The sequence below is a fragment of the Phoca vitulina genome, unplaced genomic scaffold (genome assembly GCF_004348235.1).
Source record: "Phoca vitulina isolate PV1807 unplaced genomic scaffold, GSC_HSeal_1.0 scaffold3, whole genome shotgun sequence".
In the NCBI taxonomy this organism is placed as follows: Eukaryota; Metazoa; Chordata; class Mammalia; order Carnivora; family Phocidae; genus Phoca; species Phoca vitulina.
The window spans coordinates 73,004,673-73,020,896 of NW_022589706.1; the positions used below are offsets into that span (position 1 = coordinate 73,004,673).

At 40.8% G+C, this 16,224-nt stretch overlaps 1 protein-coding gene across 2 annotated transcripts in view; it reads right to left on the minus strand.

Annotated features, from left to right (window-relative positions):
* Positions 1–14,065, minus strand: part of UNC5C (unc-5 netrin receptor C) — a 351,284-nt gene extending 337,219 nt beyond the window's left edge. The window contains exon 1 of one of the 2 annotated variants that reach the window (XM_032400872.1): positions 10,586–14,065. In XM_032400872.1, the coding sequence (XP_032256763.1) occupies positions 10,586–10,709 (124 nt within the window). In that variant the 5' untranslated portion in view covers positions 10,710–14,065. The remainder of the gene's footprint in view (positions 1–10,585) is intronic. The other variant, XM_032400871.1, reaches the window with a different exon arrangement.
* Between the last annotated feature and the right edge of the window lie 2,159 nt (positions 14,066–16,224).

The window sequence follows — 16,224 nt, forward strand, 5'->3', positions numbered from 1 at the left end:
CTCCTCTATCTGGAGTGAAATTCTGTGTATTTTTTCATTAGTAACAACCTTTCCCCCCCTCAGTTAACTTTATATTTTTGTTCATTTAAATAAAGTTTTCAATGGATGTGATAGAGATACCTGGAAATAAAGCCACCTGCACAGCATCTAAGGGAGTCCAAGAAAACCAAAATTCTGCAGTCTGGAAACATAACTCCACACTTGATTAAGAAGCTGAAACAAATCATCACAGAATTCAAGGAAGAACCACACAACTGACCTCTCTGTCGATCAGCCCACAAGAGAGGTCACCTCAGGCAGGGTGCTTATCAGTGAAATCTCTCTCCCGGAGGGTACCTGGAGAGGGACGCACGCATGTGGATGAAGATTTTACCCGTTCACGCAGGGAAGTTATTGTTCTCCCTTGGACAACAAATTATAGTCCACTGGGTAGGAAACAACGGGAATTTCTCCACATGTTGAAATAAGGCAGTGAAAGTGGGTATCCCTTAGTTTCTGTCACTTGGAAAATAGGAGGAAAAAAGGAAAAAGAAAACTCGTTTCTATAGATAAGCCACTGCGACAATGAGACAGAGGTGTCTCTACTGGACACTATGTAAATGACTTAGCACCTGGCGGGGAGTGAGGAACTTTTGCAGAAAAGTAGAATATAATTTTTCAGTTAGAAAGCAGTGGTGAAACTCGCTTCCCCATTCGATGACTACCTTTATGAATTTATTCTATAAGTAAGTTTTATTTTCATTTTTTGATAGGTTCTCTTTGCTTTCTAAAGATATTGCCAAAGCTGTTCGAAAAAAACTCTCCTAAAACAAAAATAGTTACACACACACACACACACACAAATTTGTGCCAAGGGAACTACTGAACTGTATTTGTCTATTCCTTGTAACTCTTCATTTCATTAAGACTCTGCCTGGAAATACCCCGTAGGAAATAATTCTATAGTTATTGAATTCAATAAAAAATGACATGTACCTTTCATGTTATCATCATTTCTAATAAATCCAATAAACTGATTACCACTACCCCACTGGGAAAACAAACATATCTATTGTTAAAACTTTTCCTAGTCATCCTTTTAATTTTTTCATTATGTTACAGTAAGTAAACTATAACTCTCTTCACTGTGGTCCTTCTAATTCTACATAAATATATGCATGTGCATGTAAAACGAGACAAAAATAAGTATTTTGATCAATATATGAAGACCAATATATAAAGATCAATATATAAAGACATTGGTGATACTTTCATAAAGATAAAATTCCACTTAAGCAATTTTTCTGTTGAAAAACTGTCCTTAAGAACTCATACATAAACTGGGTGATGGACGTTAAGGAGGGCACGTGATGTAATGAGCACTGGGTGTTATATAAGACTGATGAATCACTAACCTCTACCTCTGAAACTAATAATACATTTTATGTTAATTAATTGAATTTAAATTAAAAAAAACAAAGAACTCCTACATAATTCTAAAAATGCTATTGGATTTCTTATGTACATGAGATTTAAACTACGATGTTCGTATTCTTATTAATGACAATATTTAACAGAGTAGTTCAGGAAATGAGAGTGCATTTTATAATGACCACTGGAGGATTAATTATATATTCTATTACTAGTGAAACAGACTGTCAGACACCATATATCAGTATCCCACTAATTAAGTCTAGATTTCTCAAGCACATCCTGCTCAAACAAGTCCAAATAAAATCCAAACATAATTTTTTTCAAGTATACACCTTTTAAGTACTTTCCAAGTTCTTCTGCTGTGTTAACTGAAATCAGTGCAGATCAACACACTTCTTTAGATAAAAGTTGCAAGTCAGAGGGCTTGTTGAATAATATTATGATGAAATGTTGATCTGAGGTCTCTATTCTGGATAGCAAAAATAATAAATCATTTGAACATGCCTGTTTTTCCTCAGCTTCTGAGAGCAGTTACTGAAATGGGCTTCTGTTTTCCACCAAGCTGCATGCTCTGTTGTTGATGGCTGTGGTAGCCTGGGAGGGAAATGTCTTAGGCTCTTTCAATCCTTGAATTTGATCCCTAATACATTTTAAAGCTTATATTCTTTCATTATCTTACGGAGACCCAGAAGGAAGAAGTAAAGTTGCTAAAGGAAATGACAGTCATAATTACTGTTTTATTTAGGATGACTTCAAGATTGCTGCTTGCTAAACTTGAGCACTTCCACTGGGTGGCTACGATGTGTATATCTGGCAAACTCTTCATTCAGGGGAAGATAAAATATATCATTTTCCCCTTATCAAAAGCTAAATTAAAGTGTCAACATATTTCACACAGACATAATGCTTAAAGTGAAATGACCATTATTTACTCTATCTTCCCAATCATAAAGTTTTTGTTGTGGTAGTAATTTGGTTATTTGCTTGGTTTGCGTCAGATATAGTACAGGACTCTGGAAATCACATATAATAAAACAGCAGTGCTTTTGTCACTGACGATGGTTTTTAGTTCCTGCAAAAGTTAGGGAATACCACTTGTTAGCGAGAGTACTCTTTGATCTGGTTGTAGAAAGGACATTTTTTTTTTAAGTTCCGGAAATTCCAGAAAGATAGGAGAATGATTTAAAATATGCAATTTGATTACAAGGAACAAACTTGCAAATTCAGAGATTAGATTTGTCCAAAATTGCTCTCTGTACTTTTATACACGAATGTAATTCATTATGCTTATAGTTGTAAGTGGATATTACCGCACCACACACCCTATCACCTTGCACTAAACTTCCATGGTCTAGGAGAATATACATTATGAATTAATTTAAAGTGATTACATTTCTATGCAAATGGCATACTTTACTTCTATGCTACTCTTTTGTATTTTATACACACTAATTTTCTTGAATTTTTAGAAACACCTGCATTTCCATTCATGGACATATTTGCCCTTATAAGTGGGCTGCAGATGTATTTTAATACAGGTATTTTGATATAGGTATTGATATGCCAGCACTAATCTGTTTTTTATTGGAAAGGAATGCTCATATATAAGGTTTTTCTTCCGAACAGGAAAAAAGAAAAAAAAAAACCAGAAAAGACAAAAAAAATATAGTTGAGTTCAGGCAGTTCATGATTAAATAATCAATTAAGACACTGACTAAAGGGGCACCTGGGTGGCTCAGTCATTAAGCGTTTGCCTTCAGCCCAGGTTGTGATTCCAGGGTCCTGGGATCGAGCCCCGCATCGCATCGGGCTCCCTGCTGGGCAGGAGGCCTGCTTCTCCCTCTCCTGTTCCCCCTGCTTGTGTTCCCTCTCTCGCTGTCTCTCTCTGTCAAATAAATAAATAAAATCTTAAAAAAAAAAAAAGACACTGACTAAAACTCAGAAATGTTAGCATTCATCAATAAACCTGTTAAATGCGCTGAGGGAGTTTCTGTTGTTTAACCTCCTTAGTTAGAAGAGAAGATAATACATGTTTATCTACATGAGCCATTTTTATGGCTTTCATAATTGCTGTGAAATGAAACTAGCCACAGGACCCAAATGACAATGATTAATGAAGATAAACTTCTATCTTCACAACATTTTAAAATAAATAAGACTGGTTACTCTGGAATTAAATTTGATTAGTCAGTATCATCAGTTAACATGATTATTTTGAGCCTTCATATTTAGAATGAGTACTCTAACAGGCACACCAATATAAGTCTCACCTAGTTCCCCTCACTCTCACATTCCCCTACCACGCTGCATGGAGATATGGTTTGTTATTTAATTAAAAGAGGGTATTCCCCAAACATTGGAGTTTTCAGATATTAGACTTCACTTTTGCCACACAAAGCACTTTTGCTCACTGCTAATAAAAAGTATAATGACATTAAGGACAAATATCTGCATATTTGGCACTTTCAAAGTTATAGCTCACTTTCCAAATTATAACTTCAATTTAATAAATGTTACCATAACTCTAACAGTATAAATTCCACGTAGAAGGCTGGATATGTTTTAGGTACCTCTAAAATCTGGAGACATTCTTTGTGTATTTCAAAACCTTATTATATAATCCCAAAGTAGCAACTTTTGTGGGGGCAAGAATGCTCAAGATGAGAAACCACATTACAACTTCAACCCAAACTCTTCTTAAAAACCTGAAATTATAGAACAGTATTTTCTAAGTTTTTTTTTATGAAGAATCAAAATATTGTCAACATAATATATGTATTAGGCTTTGATGAAAAGGCAAAAATTCTTCTGAGAGCTCTAATCAGGTAGAAAGAATAAAAAAGTTTACTATCTCTGGTCTTGTTAGCTCATAAAATTATTACCATAAGATGTTTTTATTAAAATCTCCATAAATGTGGAGATGACAAATATTTAAAATAAGAGAAAACTATAAATTATTCAGTTATTGGATTTATTTTTAAGATCTAGAAAAAGGAGACAGTATTTTAATATTGCTCAAGGCAAACTTGCCCCACTTTATAAAAGTCACATAAAAAACAGCACTGAGTTTCTGTGAGTCTCTGTTCTAGTTGAAATATCCCTGAACTAAGCAATACTGAGACAATACCCAAGGTCTCAGTTTCATGTAGCCCTCCTCCACAAATACATAAGCAATACCAAATCCAAATAAAATATGAAATCAAAGAAGAGTCCATACTTAACTTTAAGAAGTTAGGATAACAAAGAAAGCAAGTGAGAAATCTGGGGATCTATAAGTGTAGAATAAGCAATCAAAAATTAAAAGCAAAATGAAAATACTGTAAGAAAAAGACCTGTCTTAACTCTAAGTAACATAAAATTCCCCACAAATCCCTAGTGTTATCATAAAAGTTAGCCAGAAAATAACATTCCCACTAAACATGAACAAATAGAAATAACCATTAAACAACAAGAATTAATTAAATGTGAAAGTTTCAAAATATGTTATCTAGATTATCCATGTTGTTCTAAATTATGACACTGAAACTTTCTATTGCAAATTTAATTCGAGCAATGAAAAGTCCTGGTGGATTTGCTTTGCCTTCGAGTCAACATATTTTTCTATGTTTCTTTGTGTTGTTTTACATTTTATTTTTTTTTAATTTTATTTTATTATGTTATGTTAATCACCATACATTACAGCATTAGTTTTTGATGTAGTGTTCCATGATTCATTGTTTGCATATAACACCCAGTGCTCCCTTCAGTACGTGCCCTCTTTAATACCCATCACCAGGCTAACCCATCCCCCCACCCCCCTCCCCTCTAGAATCATCAGTTTGTTTCTCAGAGTCCATAGTCTCTCATGGTTCGTCTCCACCTCCGATTCCCCCCCTTCATTTTTCCCTTCCTACTGTCTTCTTCTTTTTTTAAACATATAATATATTCTTTGTGTTGTTTTAACATGCATTCAATTATGTTCTTTAGACCATACACTTTTGCCATTTTTTTAAAGGAAAACTATTGACATTTGCATAAAGGGTTGATTTTTCTTAAACCCTTATCTGAAAGCCTGGCATGTTTGTTTTTTTTTTTCCCACAGAAGTGTTTATGATCTATGAAAAGTTATCTTTCAATATTCATTGTAAAGATAGAAAGTCAAGGGTAGAGCTTGCAGCCAGGACTAAACAGACAGTGACTCAAAATGGAATTTTTAGAACTGGCATTAGGTTAATTTTCCCAGAGAAAGCAGAAAGGAAGAAATGGGGTTATGAAGGGAGAGAGCTTCCCCCTGACTGACTGTTCAAGGAACCATGCACATCACTGTCCAGGAGTTTGCAGTGATCTATTTTGGGACATCTCCTCAGACAGCTTCATTTGTTGCTTTTGGCGAAGCAGAGTCTGCGGTAATCCCTAGTCTGAGTTCAAAATTATTGACCTTTAGTTTCTTTACCTTCTAGATTTCTTTGCCAGTGGTTTACGGAGTTAGAAGCCAAAGAATAATGTTTACTTTCTGTGGGCCAGGCATGGCCCTAAACAATTTACATGTATTAACTCATTTAATCATAATAGGACTGGTAGTATATACTATCTTCACTTTACATTGGTGGAAACTGAGGCACAAATGAAGCTAAATAACTCACCCATAGCAACACAATTAGGAGGTGGTAGAAGCAGGATTAGGGGACACTGATAAACACTAAGCCAATCGGCAGAATGGGCACATACAACTAACAACACTTAGCTTGTGCCTCCTCAAAGCCAAACCAAATATACATTAAATTTAACTAAGATTTAACATAAGTTAGACAGTTCCAATGCAAACATGGCATTAGAACATCCCACTTCAAACCACATTGCCATCCTTAAGTTCTTCTGTGTAGAAATTTTGGAAACCCCACCACTACTCCCAGTAGAACCTTACCCTGACCTATGTTCACTATCTTTGATACTTGAATCCAGAAAGTACTATACCTATGCTGACTGTTATTTTTCAGAAAGTGCATTATAATTATATGCTTCTAAGTCTGTCTTCCTTGAGGGCTGAAATTGTCTCTTTCGACATTGTGTCCCTGACAAGTAGAGCATAGTCTGGGACATAATAAGTACACAACAGTTGTTTGTTTAGAATTTTACTTCTAATATCATACACTATCCCAAGGAGCTAACGGGTTTCTAATTTGTGGAGAAATGTAACCAGGTTTGTTTTTAACTGCCACAAATACAAAAGTCAAACTAAAAAAAAAAAAAAAAAAGTAGGTTAAAGTCACAAGGCAAGGACTCTGGCTAAATCCCCACCCCCACTCTTTTCCCCTGTATATATATAGAGGGGTTGCAGCCTGTAATTTTAATGTTCCTTCTGAGAGTGACTCCCTCTGCTGCTCCAGCAAAGCCATGACCTAAATCAGAAAAGTGCTAAATGCAGTTCAGGCCTAATAGAGCACACTCTGGCTGTTGGCACCAATTGGAGAAGGGAGCATACATTAGAGCACAGTTATTTTTAAGTCTCAACAATAATTCTAAATAAGCTAGGAGGGCTTGCCTTGGTGGAGCTCATGCCTCCTTTATGGTTTTTTTTTTGGGGGGGGGGTTGCTTAAAAAAGATCAGGATGAATTCTGATCAGGACATCCAGCTCGCAGACTAAAATGGGAGATAGTCAAAGAACCTGTCTTGTTGAATGCTGAATCCCCAGTATCCACAGTAAGAAGACTAAGGAATCAGTGAATGTTAACAATCTAATAGTTCTTCCTTCTTTGCAAGGATTTGAAAAGTTTGTCCTCTGAGGCATTTTAAGCATTCCTTGAGCAAGGATACTTTTCCTTACTGCAAATTCCAAATGTGATTTTATGAATTTACTCTGCTCCTAAAATGGAGAAAATACGTGATATAATTGTAATGAAATTCAGTTATCTTTTGTGCCAATTGTCTATTTGTACCACAGCAATATGCATAAATGCATGAAAGTAGTTTCTACTCTTTTGTAGGAAGAAGTATTTGTTTAAAAAACATCATAAATTAACTTCTGGTAATAGCAAATAGTCTCAATATGATTAGAGTCTTCATTAATTTTCTCTTCTGACTTCGGTGATGTTAACACTCATAACACTAGTTGGTGCTAGATAAGCAGAATATCAATGCTGTGATAATCCAGAAACAAATGCATTTCTAAAACAGGAGGGCACTAACTCTGAGGCACACTGATCAAATACACTCTCTGTCTCTGTTTCTCTCTCTCTCTCTCTCTTTACTTACTAAAATCTTTCATTCTTAGAAGTCAGAAACAACACAATTTTTTTTCCCCCTGGAGCTAGGAATTTCAGGCAATCCTGAATGAAACAATTAAGGCATAGCCAGAAAGGAGAAAGTTGTTGCCTAAAGCCTGGAGAATCTCCCAAGGACCTAACTAAAATGACTGCTGTCTTCATTTAAACTACAGTTAGAAAATATAGTACACTCACAAATAATACCTATTATGCTTCTTTTTTCATCTTAAACATCTGTTGTTGGTTTTGTGTGTGTGTGTGTGTGTTTTTGGGGGGGAGGCTACCTCTGAAGACATACATATTTTCTTAAAACTGCTAATTTTTCTAGTACTTCTCTAACAACAGAATAAATAAATCTCATCCACATTGTCAAGTCCTCAAATTAACTTTCTCATCTTAATTGCATATGTAGTTCCATTCATAAAAATAGACCATTTCCATCTTTAAGTGTTCAACACATGGAAATCATACCTGAGGAAGCAACAGTATCTTCAGTTTCCCTAGTGTGCTAGTCCAAAGAGGAAGGAGAAAAGAGAAGATATTAGAAGGAAAAGGAGGTCTGAACGCCAGCCTGATATAAAAGTGTGATTCTGAGAAGAAAGTGTACTAGTGGCTCAATAGTAAGCAGGCTGGGAAATGGGTTAGAGTGATAGTGATAGTAGCTGAGTTTGGTGTTTTCTACATTTTTAATATCTAACAGACAACACAGGAAGAGCTGGTGTCCTGAAACATGGAGGCTAACAAAAATAAAAGTGGGAGTATAGTGTCTTTCGAGACCGTAAGATTCAAACAGTCGATTCACCAGCAACTGGAATAACTAAACAAACTAAATGGAGAGGAACACCACTGAAATGCATATACCCTACAGAATACATTTTATTTTTCCATTTAAGACCAGAGGAGCAGGTTCAATCCCCAATCTTTGGATTGCCTGGTCTGTAAGAAAAGTGCAAGTGGCTCGCTCAGTCTGTCTTGAGCGGTTTTTTTTTCTTTTAATCTCTTCTCCCTTCTTTCAATATTAATCCACTTACAATCTCCTGTTGGATTATCTTTATTGATTTTTTTTTTTCCGACCCAGTCCTTTTAATGTTGCTGTAGTAAGCTCTAGGCAAGAATCCTATAGCTTCTGTTTGGCATCTTTGGGGACTTTAACTTGTCCTTTTCCCAAAGGGTTCTCTCACTGCCCAGTCCTCCCCCGACCGACCCCCACCTGAACCCCACCCCATGGCTGGGTCCTTTGTGCGCCCAATAACAGTAGGCGAATCCCACAGGGAGTCACGCGATTGATTTCACGACTATTCATCAGGTTGTTCGCTTAAACTTCCAAACACTCCTCTCTAAACACCCTTGGCTGCTACCCAGAGAACTTCTTACCAATTTCAAGAAATCTACAACACGTTCATACGATTCCTTTGTAAAATGGACAGGCAGATGAGCTCTGGAAGTATGCATAAGAAAATCAGGGCAGAACCTCGCGGATGGGAGGCATCTGGTAAGAAGGGAAGGAAGGATTTATGAGCGTGGCTACTTAGCTAGGCAGCAGGAAAATTTACTCCCGAAGTAGCAATCACTAATTCACAAAGCCTTGCTAATCACTTACCTCCTCATTCGGACCACACTCGCTAACGCTCAGCGCTCCCCTCCACCTCCAACGCCCTCTCCCCCAAGAGCCTTCGCAAATCAGAGGGAATGCAGCTGGGAACCTCCAGAGTGTCCGAGCAACGCCCCGGGAGTTCGAGGCTATCGCCGCACCTCCTCTGCTCTCCAAATTTGGAAAGAAGTGTAACCGAGATGATGGGATCCCTGAATTACCTCCGAATGCTGCATAAGCTTCCTTCACCCCCGCCCTAGGAAAAAACAGCTGCCTCCCCTAAGCCAGCGACTTCCACAAAACTGGTCGAAAAGACCGAAGTGGGCGCTGGCTTGGCCACAAGGTTGGGGGCCCAGGTGACGCGAAACAGACCCCAGAGGGGGCAGCGTTGGTTCTTTCCTAGCCCTCTCCCTTCCACTCAGCTTCCTGGGCTCGGAAGGCTGGAAGCTGCCGCTACCACTTCAAACTCGGGGGACAAGAAGACGATCAGCCCCCGCGCTTCCCCTCCCTCCTTATCCACCCTCATCTCCTGACCGCTCTTCTCCCAACCCGTTTTGCCCACAGCCCCGGTCACTTATTTTAAAGCTCAGGCGCGTTAAATTAAATTGTCAGAGTTATAAACTGGCCCATTACCCGGGGGAGTTTCCTCTTTGAACAACCAGTCCGTTTTCCCAGAGCTCTGGGGTTTTAAGTTTCTCCGTGGCTTACTGGGAGGAAGACTCGGAAAGGGTAAGAGTGTGGAGGCGTGCACCCCCCGAGGCCTGCCGCTGGCTGGGTGGCGGGTCCGGGTGCGCTGTGCATCTCCACAGCGCCCCAAGCAGCAGCAGAGTGGCACCGGAGCTGGTGGGTCCTCGGCGGTAATGGACACATTTCCTTCGCTGAGCGCCCTTCGGCGTCTAACGTGCTCAGAGACGCCCTGAAGATCCCGCAACCCCAGTTGTGGCTCAGCGCGGGGAGCCTCTGCGCATCAGGGTGTACCTATGGCATGCCACACAGCCATCCGCACCGAGAGTCGCTGCAAACCTCTGTGTGACCAATATGCAACAACGTGTGAGTGTGGAGCAGAAAGTGCAAAAGGCGCCCACATGCCCAGAGACAGACAGATGTAGGTCCACACCCCGTGTGCGTCCCTGGTCCATCCGTGCCCATCTCGGAAGATGGATTAAAAATAATAACCAAAGCTTCTTGACTAGTTGGGAAAGTGGAACATGAATTGACTTCCAGTTGAAAGCAACGAGGCAAATTAAGGAAGGCAAGAGAACTGGGGAGGAGGAGTGGAAGGAGGAGGGAAGGAAGAAGCGAAGGGAGGTGGCCGCGGAGCTTGGCGGAGTCTCTTACCTTGAGCGGCCGAGCCGGTACCGCTGGCACTGAGCAGGGCCAGGGCAGGTAGCACGAGCATTTGCAGCACGTAACCCAGTCCCAGTCCGCAGCGGGCCGCTGTCGCCCGTAGACCTTTCCTCATCGTCGACAGAGGTGTGCCGGCCAGAACCACACAGAGAGACGCGCCAACTGCGGAAAACCCCACTGGGAAGCAGCTGAATCCGTGCACCACGAAGCAGTCCGAAGAAATAATGATAACCAAGAGCCACACTCCACTTTCTCCAAGGGCAGGAGCCAAAAAGGGGTGGAGAGGAGACGCTGAGGAGGAGTTTGGCGGTCCCTCTTTCCCTGTGCCTTCTAACTGGCGGCTCGGTGAGCGGCTGCTCTGCCCCCACTTGGGAAGTCCGGGGAGGCGCAAGGCGGCCACCTCGCCGCTCCCCCCAGCAGCAGGAACAGCCGCAGCTCCGCCGCGCGCCGAGCCTGGACTGCTCTCCGGGTCCCCTCTTCTGTGCCGAACACACACAGGCAAGGGGGGTGGGGGCAGGCGGCGGAGGGAGAGGAAGCGAGAAGTGGGAGGAGGTGGGAGCGGAGGGAGGGAGCTGGGCACAGTGGGGCTCTCGGGTCTCCAATCTCAGTGTGCTCACGCCAGCGGAGAGACGTCCAGGCTGCCGCTGCTGGGTGGCCAAGGAGGGTCACCTCCTAGCGTTGGGGCGCACGGGTGCGCGGAGGCGCTCTCCGTGGAGGCGTGGAGGGCGCAGCCCAACTCCGCTGAGGGGTAAGAGGCGGCGGGAGCGCGCCCGCCCGCGTTATGTAAGCAAGGATTGGAGGGAGATGCGCGCCCAACGCCGGAGGTGGAGACCGGCAGTTGGTTTACCCGCGGAAGCCTGGGCCAGAGAAACCTGAGGGCAGCGGCGGCTGCGGAGAGTGGGAGCGCGCCTGCCTCCCGCGGTGCGCCAGACTCGGACTCCAGGAGCGCAGCGGGCGCGCCCCGAGCCTCTTGGCTGAGTCCACTGGAGCTCAGCCCGCCGCCTGCCAGCTTCTCCACGGCGCCAGCAAAGCCTGCGCCAGACTCCCCAGGACTGGACTCGCTCTACGACTGACTTGGGGTCTTGCGATTGATTAAGCTGGGTGCGGGCTCGAGTTGAAGTCCTGCGTGGTGGGGAAGAAGGCAAGAAGCTTTTGCAGTGTGTGTCCCAATCCTGCTGCAATCTTGGGGTTGTCAGCGCCACTCAGACTGCTCAGTGTTCTGGGTGCCCATGACTTCTCCATAGTGGAACAGAAACCAAAAGCTAAAGGAAAACTCATTCTTCAAAAGAGCTTTATTTGCGTGCATCCTGGTGGCTGGCAATGTTGAGTATGTAAAGGGTGGTGAGGTGAGACCTGGCACGGGAACTCCCAGAAACAATGCACAACAAAATAACAAAATTTGTAGACATTCACTTAAAGTGATGGTGGAACCTATGACATGTTTTCCAAATTCCTAAGGGTGTGAGTAAGGACTCAAACTACTATGAATTTTTTACCTTTTTATTTAATTAAATTAATTACTTACTTACTTAGTTTATTTTTTAAGGAAAGGATAATTAGTCTGGGTAGCTAGGTTATGGATCTCTTGTAATGACGAAGGAGGAATGTAAGAATGGGTGGATAAAATGACAGGCTAGACAAAAGGAAAAGTGGATGGATTAAAAAGGTCGATACACATTGACAGTCCAACATTCTGGGAAGAGGAAAACCACTTCCTAAGATTAGTACATTTCTAAACTAATAATAAATAATATATCAGGGAAATTTTAAGCTCTTGGTGCCAAGGGGGCAATGTGTAAACACACACACAGGCAGGAGGCTTGTGATCTCTGTTATCCCGGACAGGTCAGGTAAACTGCATGTCTCAGTTTCTTCATCTGTGAAATATTTCATTAGATGGCTTTAAAGTTCTTTTCAGTGCTAGCATTCCATGATTCTGCCTGCCAAGCTCCATCTGAACCTCTAGCCAATAAGACCTGTCTTTAATGATTCCGGTAGATCTGAAAAGGTCAGACTTGGCAAAGACACTGACAAATCTGACCATTTCTTTTTCCTATGGAGGCACTGCCTGTCATGCTAAAATCTCTTCTTTACCCTCTTCACCTTCCCTTACCCATACAGGATATCACAATCTTTTGGTAAAAGGGTAGCTTCTGGCTCCAGACTGGGTTCAATTCTCAGCATTTCTTATGACTAGCTGACAGATACTGAAAAATAAAGTTAGATGCCTCAGTTTCTTAATCTGTAAGATAGGTCTAGTACCAGTAATTATCTTATAGGGCTCTGCGAGAAGTGAGTTAAAGATGTGAGAAGTGCCTGACACAAAATTGTTACCTGCTATTCTTGCCATGGATGAGTTTCATCAGCTGCATGCTATCTAGACTAGTGCTGTCCAACAGAACTTTCTGCAATGAGGAACATGTCCATTTATGCTTTCCCAAATGGTAGCCACTAGACACATGTGGCTACTGAGCACTTGCAATGTGGCTAGTATGAGTTGGGTATTTTAATGTAATTAATTAATTTGATTTTAATAGGCACACAGCTAGTGGCCACTATGATGGACAGTGCAGCTAGGCAGCTCATACCCATCATTTATTTTGAGGATTATACCCCCAGAAGGACTTATGATTATATTTCATATCTGTCTTTACAATTTTTCCAGGAAGGACAGCAGCTTAATTACTAAGAAATCCTCACATATACTCACTATCATAGTGTTAGTAGCAATATCTGAAAGTTTTTTGTTTATTCATTTACAATTTCATTGCTTATCTTTTCTAGCTAGAATTTCACTCTTTTTAAGGCAGAGAGTTTGCCTTGTTCACCATTTCATCTGCAGCTCTTAAGGACAGAGCCCAATATATAGTCGGTGCTCAATCAATATTGGTTGATTGTCAAAAAGTCTCAGTAGGAAAGAATCCTCAAAGTCTAGTTAGTTAAATAGAATTAAATTGTTACATAATCTTGTTTGGGACATTGAAGTGCTCAAGGACAGATATTGCATGAAATTAGTTCTTTGAAAGAAAGAGGAAGAGACAAGAAGAAAAAAGTAGTTCAATACTGAAATTCAGCCTAAAGAGGGCAGGAGAATGGTTTGAGAAATGGCATGTAGAAATGAGGTGGAAAACAGAGGGGAGGGTGAGAGCACAAGAACAAGGACAGGAAAAGCACCAGCAAATGGATCAGCTTTATTAAGCAGGAGAGTTTCCTACAATCCATGGTTGCAGATGGAACTTGCCTTGTGTACCAACATTCTGCCTGTATTTTTTTTTTCTTTATGAAATAGATAATGAAGTGCTGCATAGGCTTCTGAGCATAGGATTATTAACTGACTTCACTTAAATCTGGGCTCAAATATCCTTGCTTAGAGAGATCTTCTTTGACCAACAACCTAAAATATCATATACCCCTTAACACTCCATTGCATTCACTTGCTTTGATTTTCCATATAGCACTTCTTTTATATAAACATGTATATGTACATGTATATACATGTCTACATCTATGTACGTGTATGTGTGTATGTATGCATATGCGTATACATATGTGTGTGTATGTATATGCCTATGTGTATGTGTTTATGTATATGTATTTATGTATACTCTCCAATAGAATGGAGGCCCCTCAAAGGGAGGAATTTTTTTCCTAGTGCTTTCACCACTCTGTATCCAGAACCTAGAAAACTGCCTGGCACATAATAGGTGGTCAATAAATATCTATTGAATATTGAATGGAAGAATGAGAGCCAATGAATTTTAAAACCTAGCAAAGTCCTTGATTGAAACCTTTTTTTTCTCTGAGACAAAATTTCAAATTATGAACAGGCTTTTCTAGTTATTGAATAAATTCGAGTTTGGGGAAATTTTCACCAAAAATGAATTTAAATATGACTTTTTCAGGGTTGGAATACTGCAGGTGTTTGAGGAACAAACATGGAATTCATCTCATTTTGAAAAATAAAAAGCCTCATTTAAATCCATGTACAAGGGCTTCCTTTTTCTTGGCTGCAATGAGTGGAGAATTAACTCTGGGATAATAAATCCCAGTGACAGGTGCTAATGGGAATTAAACATGCAAATCCCTTGCATATCCCTCCAGAAATCTACACCAAGAAAGTATGCGATTTAGCATGTAGACTGCTTAGTTATAATATTATTTACTCTAAACTAGTATATAAAAAGTTTCCAGCTTAAGGCCAAGGACCTAAAAAACAATAGAAAATGTTTTAATTATAGAAATATTTCTTTCATTTTATCTCTCTAATGTGTGGTTCCCCACTTTTTGTATTTTTATAAAAAACAAATAATCGTACCAGGATATTATTAACCGACAACATAGAAGGAGGAGGATTTTAGTGAATATAAATAAGATGGTATGAGAAAACTTTTCCTAACCAGGAGTTGGAAAAATTACTCAGGTAAAATTACTGATGACATCAACTAAAAGGAGCCAGATGGTCCAGATTCAGTTAATTCAATCCTCCTTCTCTGCCTCAGCCTACAGAAAGGAATTTGGCCTGCCATAAACCCATATATTCTGGGACTTTATACTTTATGTTAATTGTATTAGGTAAGACCCTTTTGGTTGCAAGTGATAGAAACCCAACTTAAACCAGCGTAAGCAAAAAGGAGAAGTCATTGCTTTATATAATTCAAAAGCCATGGATAATATTAATACTAACACTTATTGATCACACAGTGTGTCAGGTTCAATTCTAAGCTCTTTATATGTGCTATTTCATTTAACCCTCAAGATGAGGATTAAAGTAATACTGGCAGGGCACCTGGGTGCTCAGTCGTTAAGTGTCTGCCTTCGGCTCGGGTCATGATCCCGGGGTCCTGGGATCTAGTCCCGTGTCGGGCTCCCTGCTCAGCGGGAGGCCTGCTTCTCCCTCTCCCACTCCCCCTGCTTGTGTTCCCTCTCTTGCTGTCTTTCTCTCTCTCTGTTGAAAAATAGGTAAAATCTTTTTTTTTTTTTTTTTTTAAAGATTTTATTTATTTATTTGAGAGAGAGAGAATGAGAGACAGAGAGCATGAGAGGGAGGAGGGTCAGAGGGAGAAGCAGACTCCCTGCCGAGCAGGGAGCCCGATGCGGGACTCGATCCCGGGACTCCAGGATCATGACCTGAGCCGAAGGCAGTTGCTTAACCAACTGAGCCACCCAGGCGCCCGAAAAATAGGTAAAATCTTTAAAAAAAAATAAAATAAAATAAAGTAATACTGGCAGGGATGTCTGGGTGGCGCAGTCTGTTGAACAACCGATTCTTGGTTTTGGCTCAGGTCATGATCTCGAGGTCCTGATCTCAGGGTTGTGGGATGAGCCCCACATTAAGTTCCAGCTCAGCGTGGGGTCTGTTTGGGATTCTCTCTCCCCTCTCCCTCAGCACCCCCTTCTCTTAAATAAATAAATCATAAATAAAATAAAATAACAAAAAATAAATAAAATAAAACAAATAAAGCAATACAGGCATATCTCGGAGATATTGTGGGTTCGGTTCCAGACCACTGCAATAAAGTAAATATCGAAATAAAATGAAGTGTGGGGCACCTGGGTGGCTCAGTTGGTTAAGCGTCTGCCTTTGGCTCAAGTCATGATCCCAGGGTCCTGGGATCGAGGTCCTGGGATTG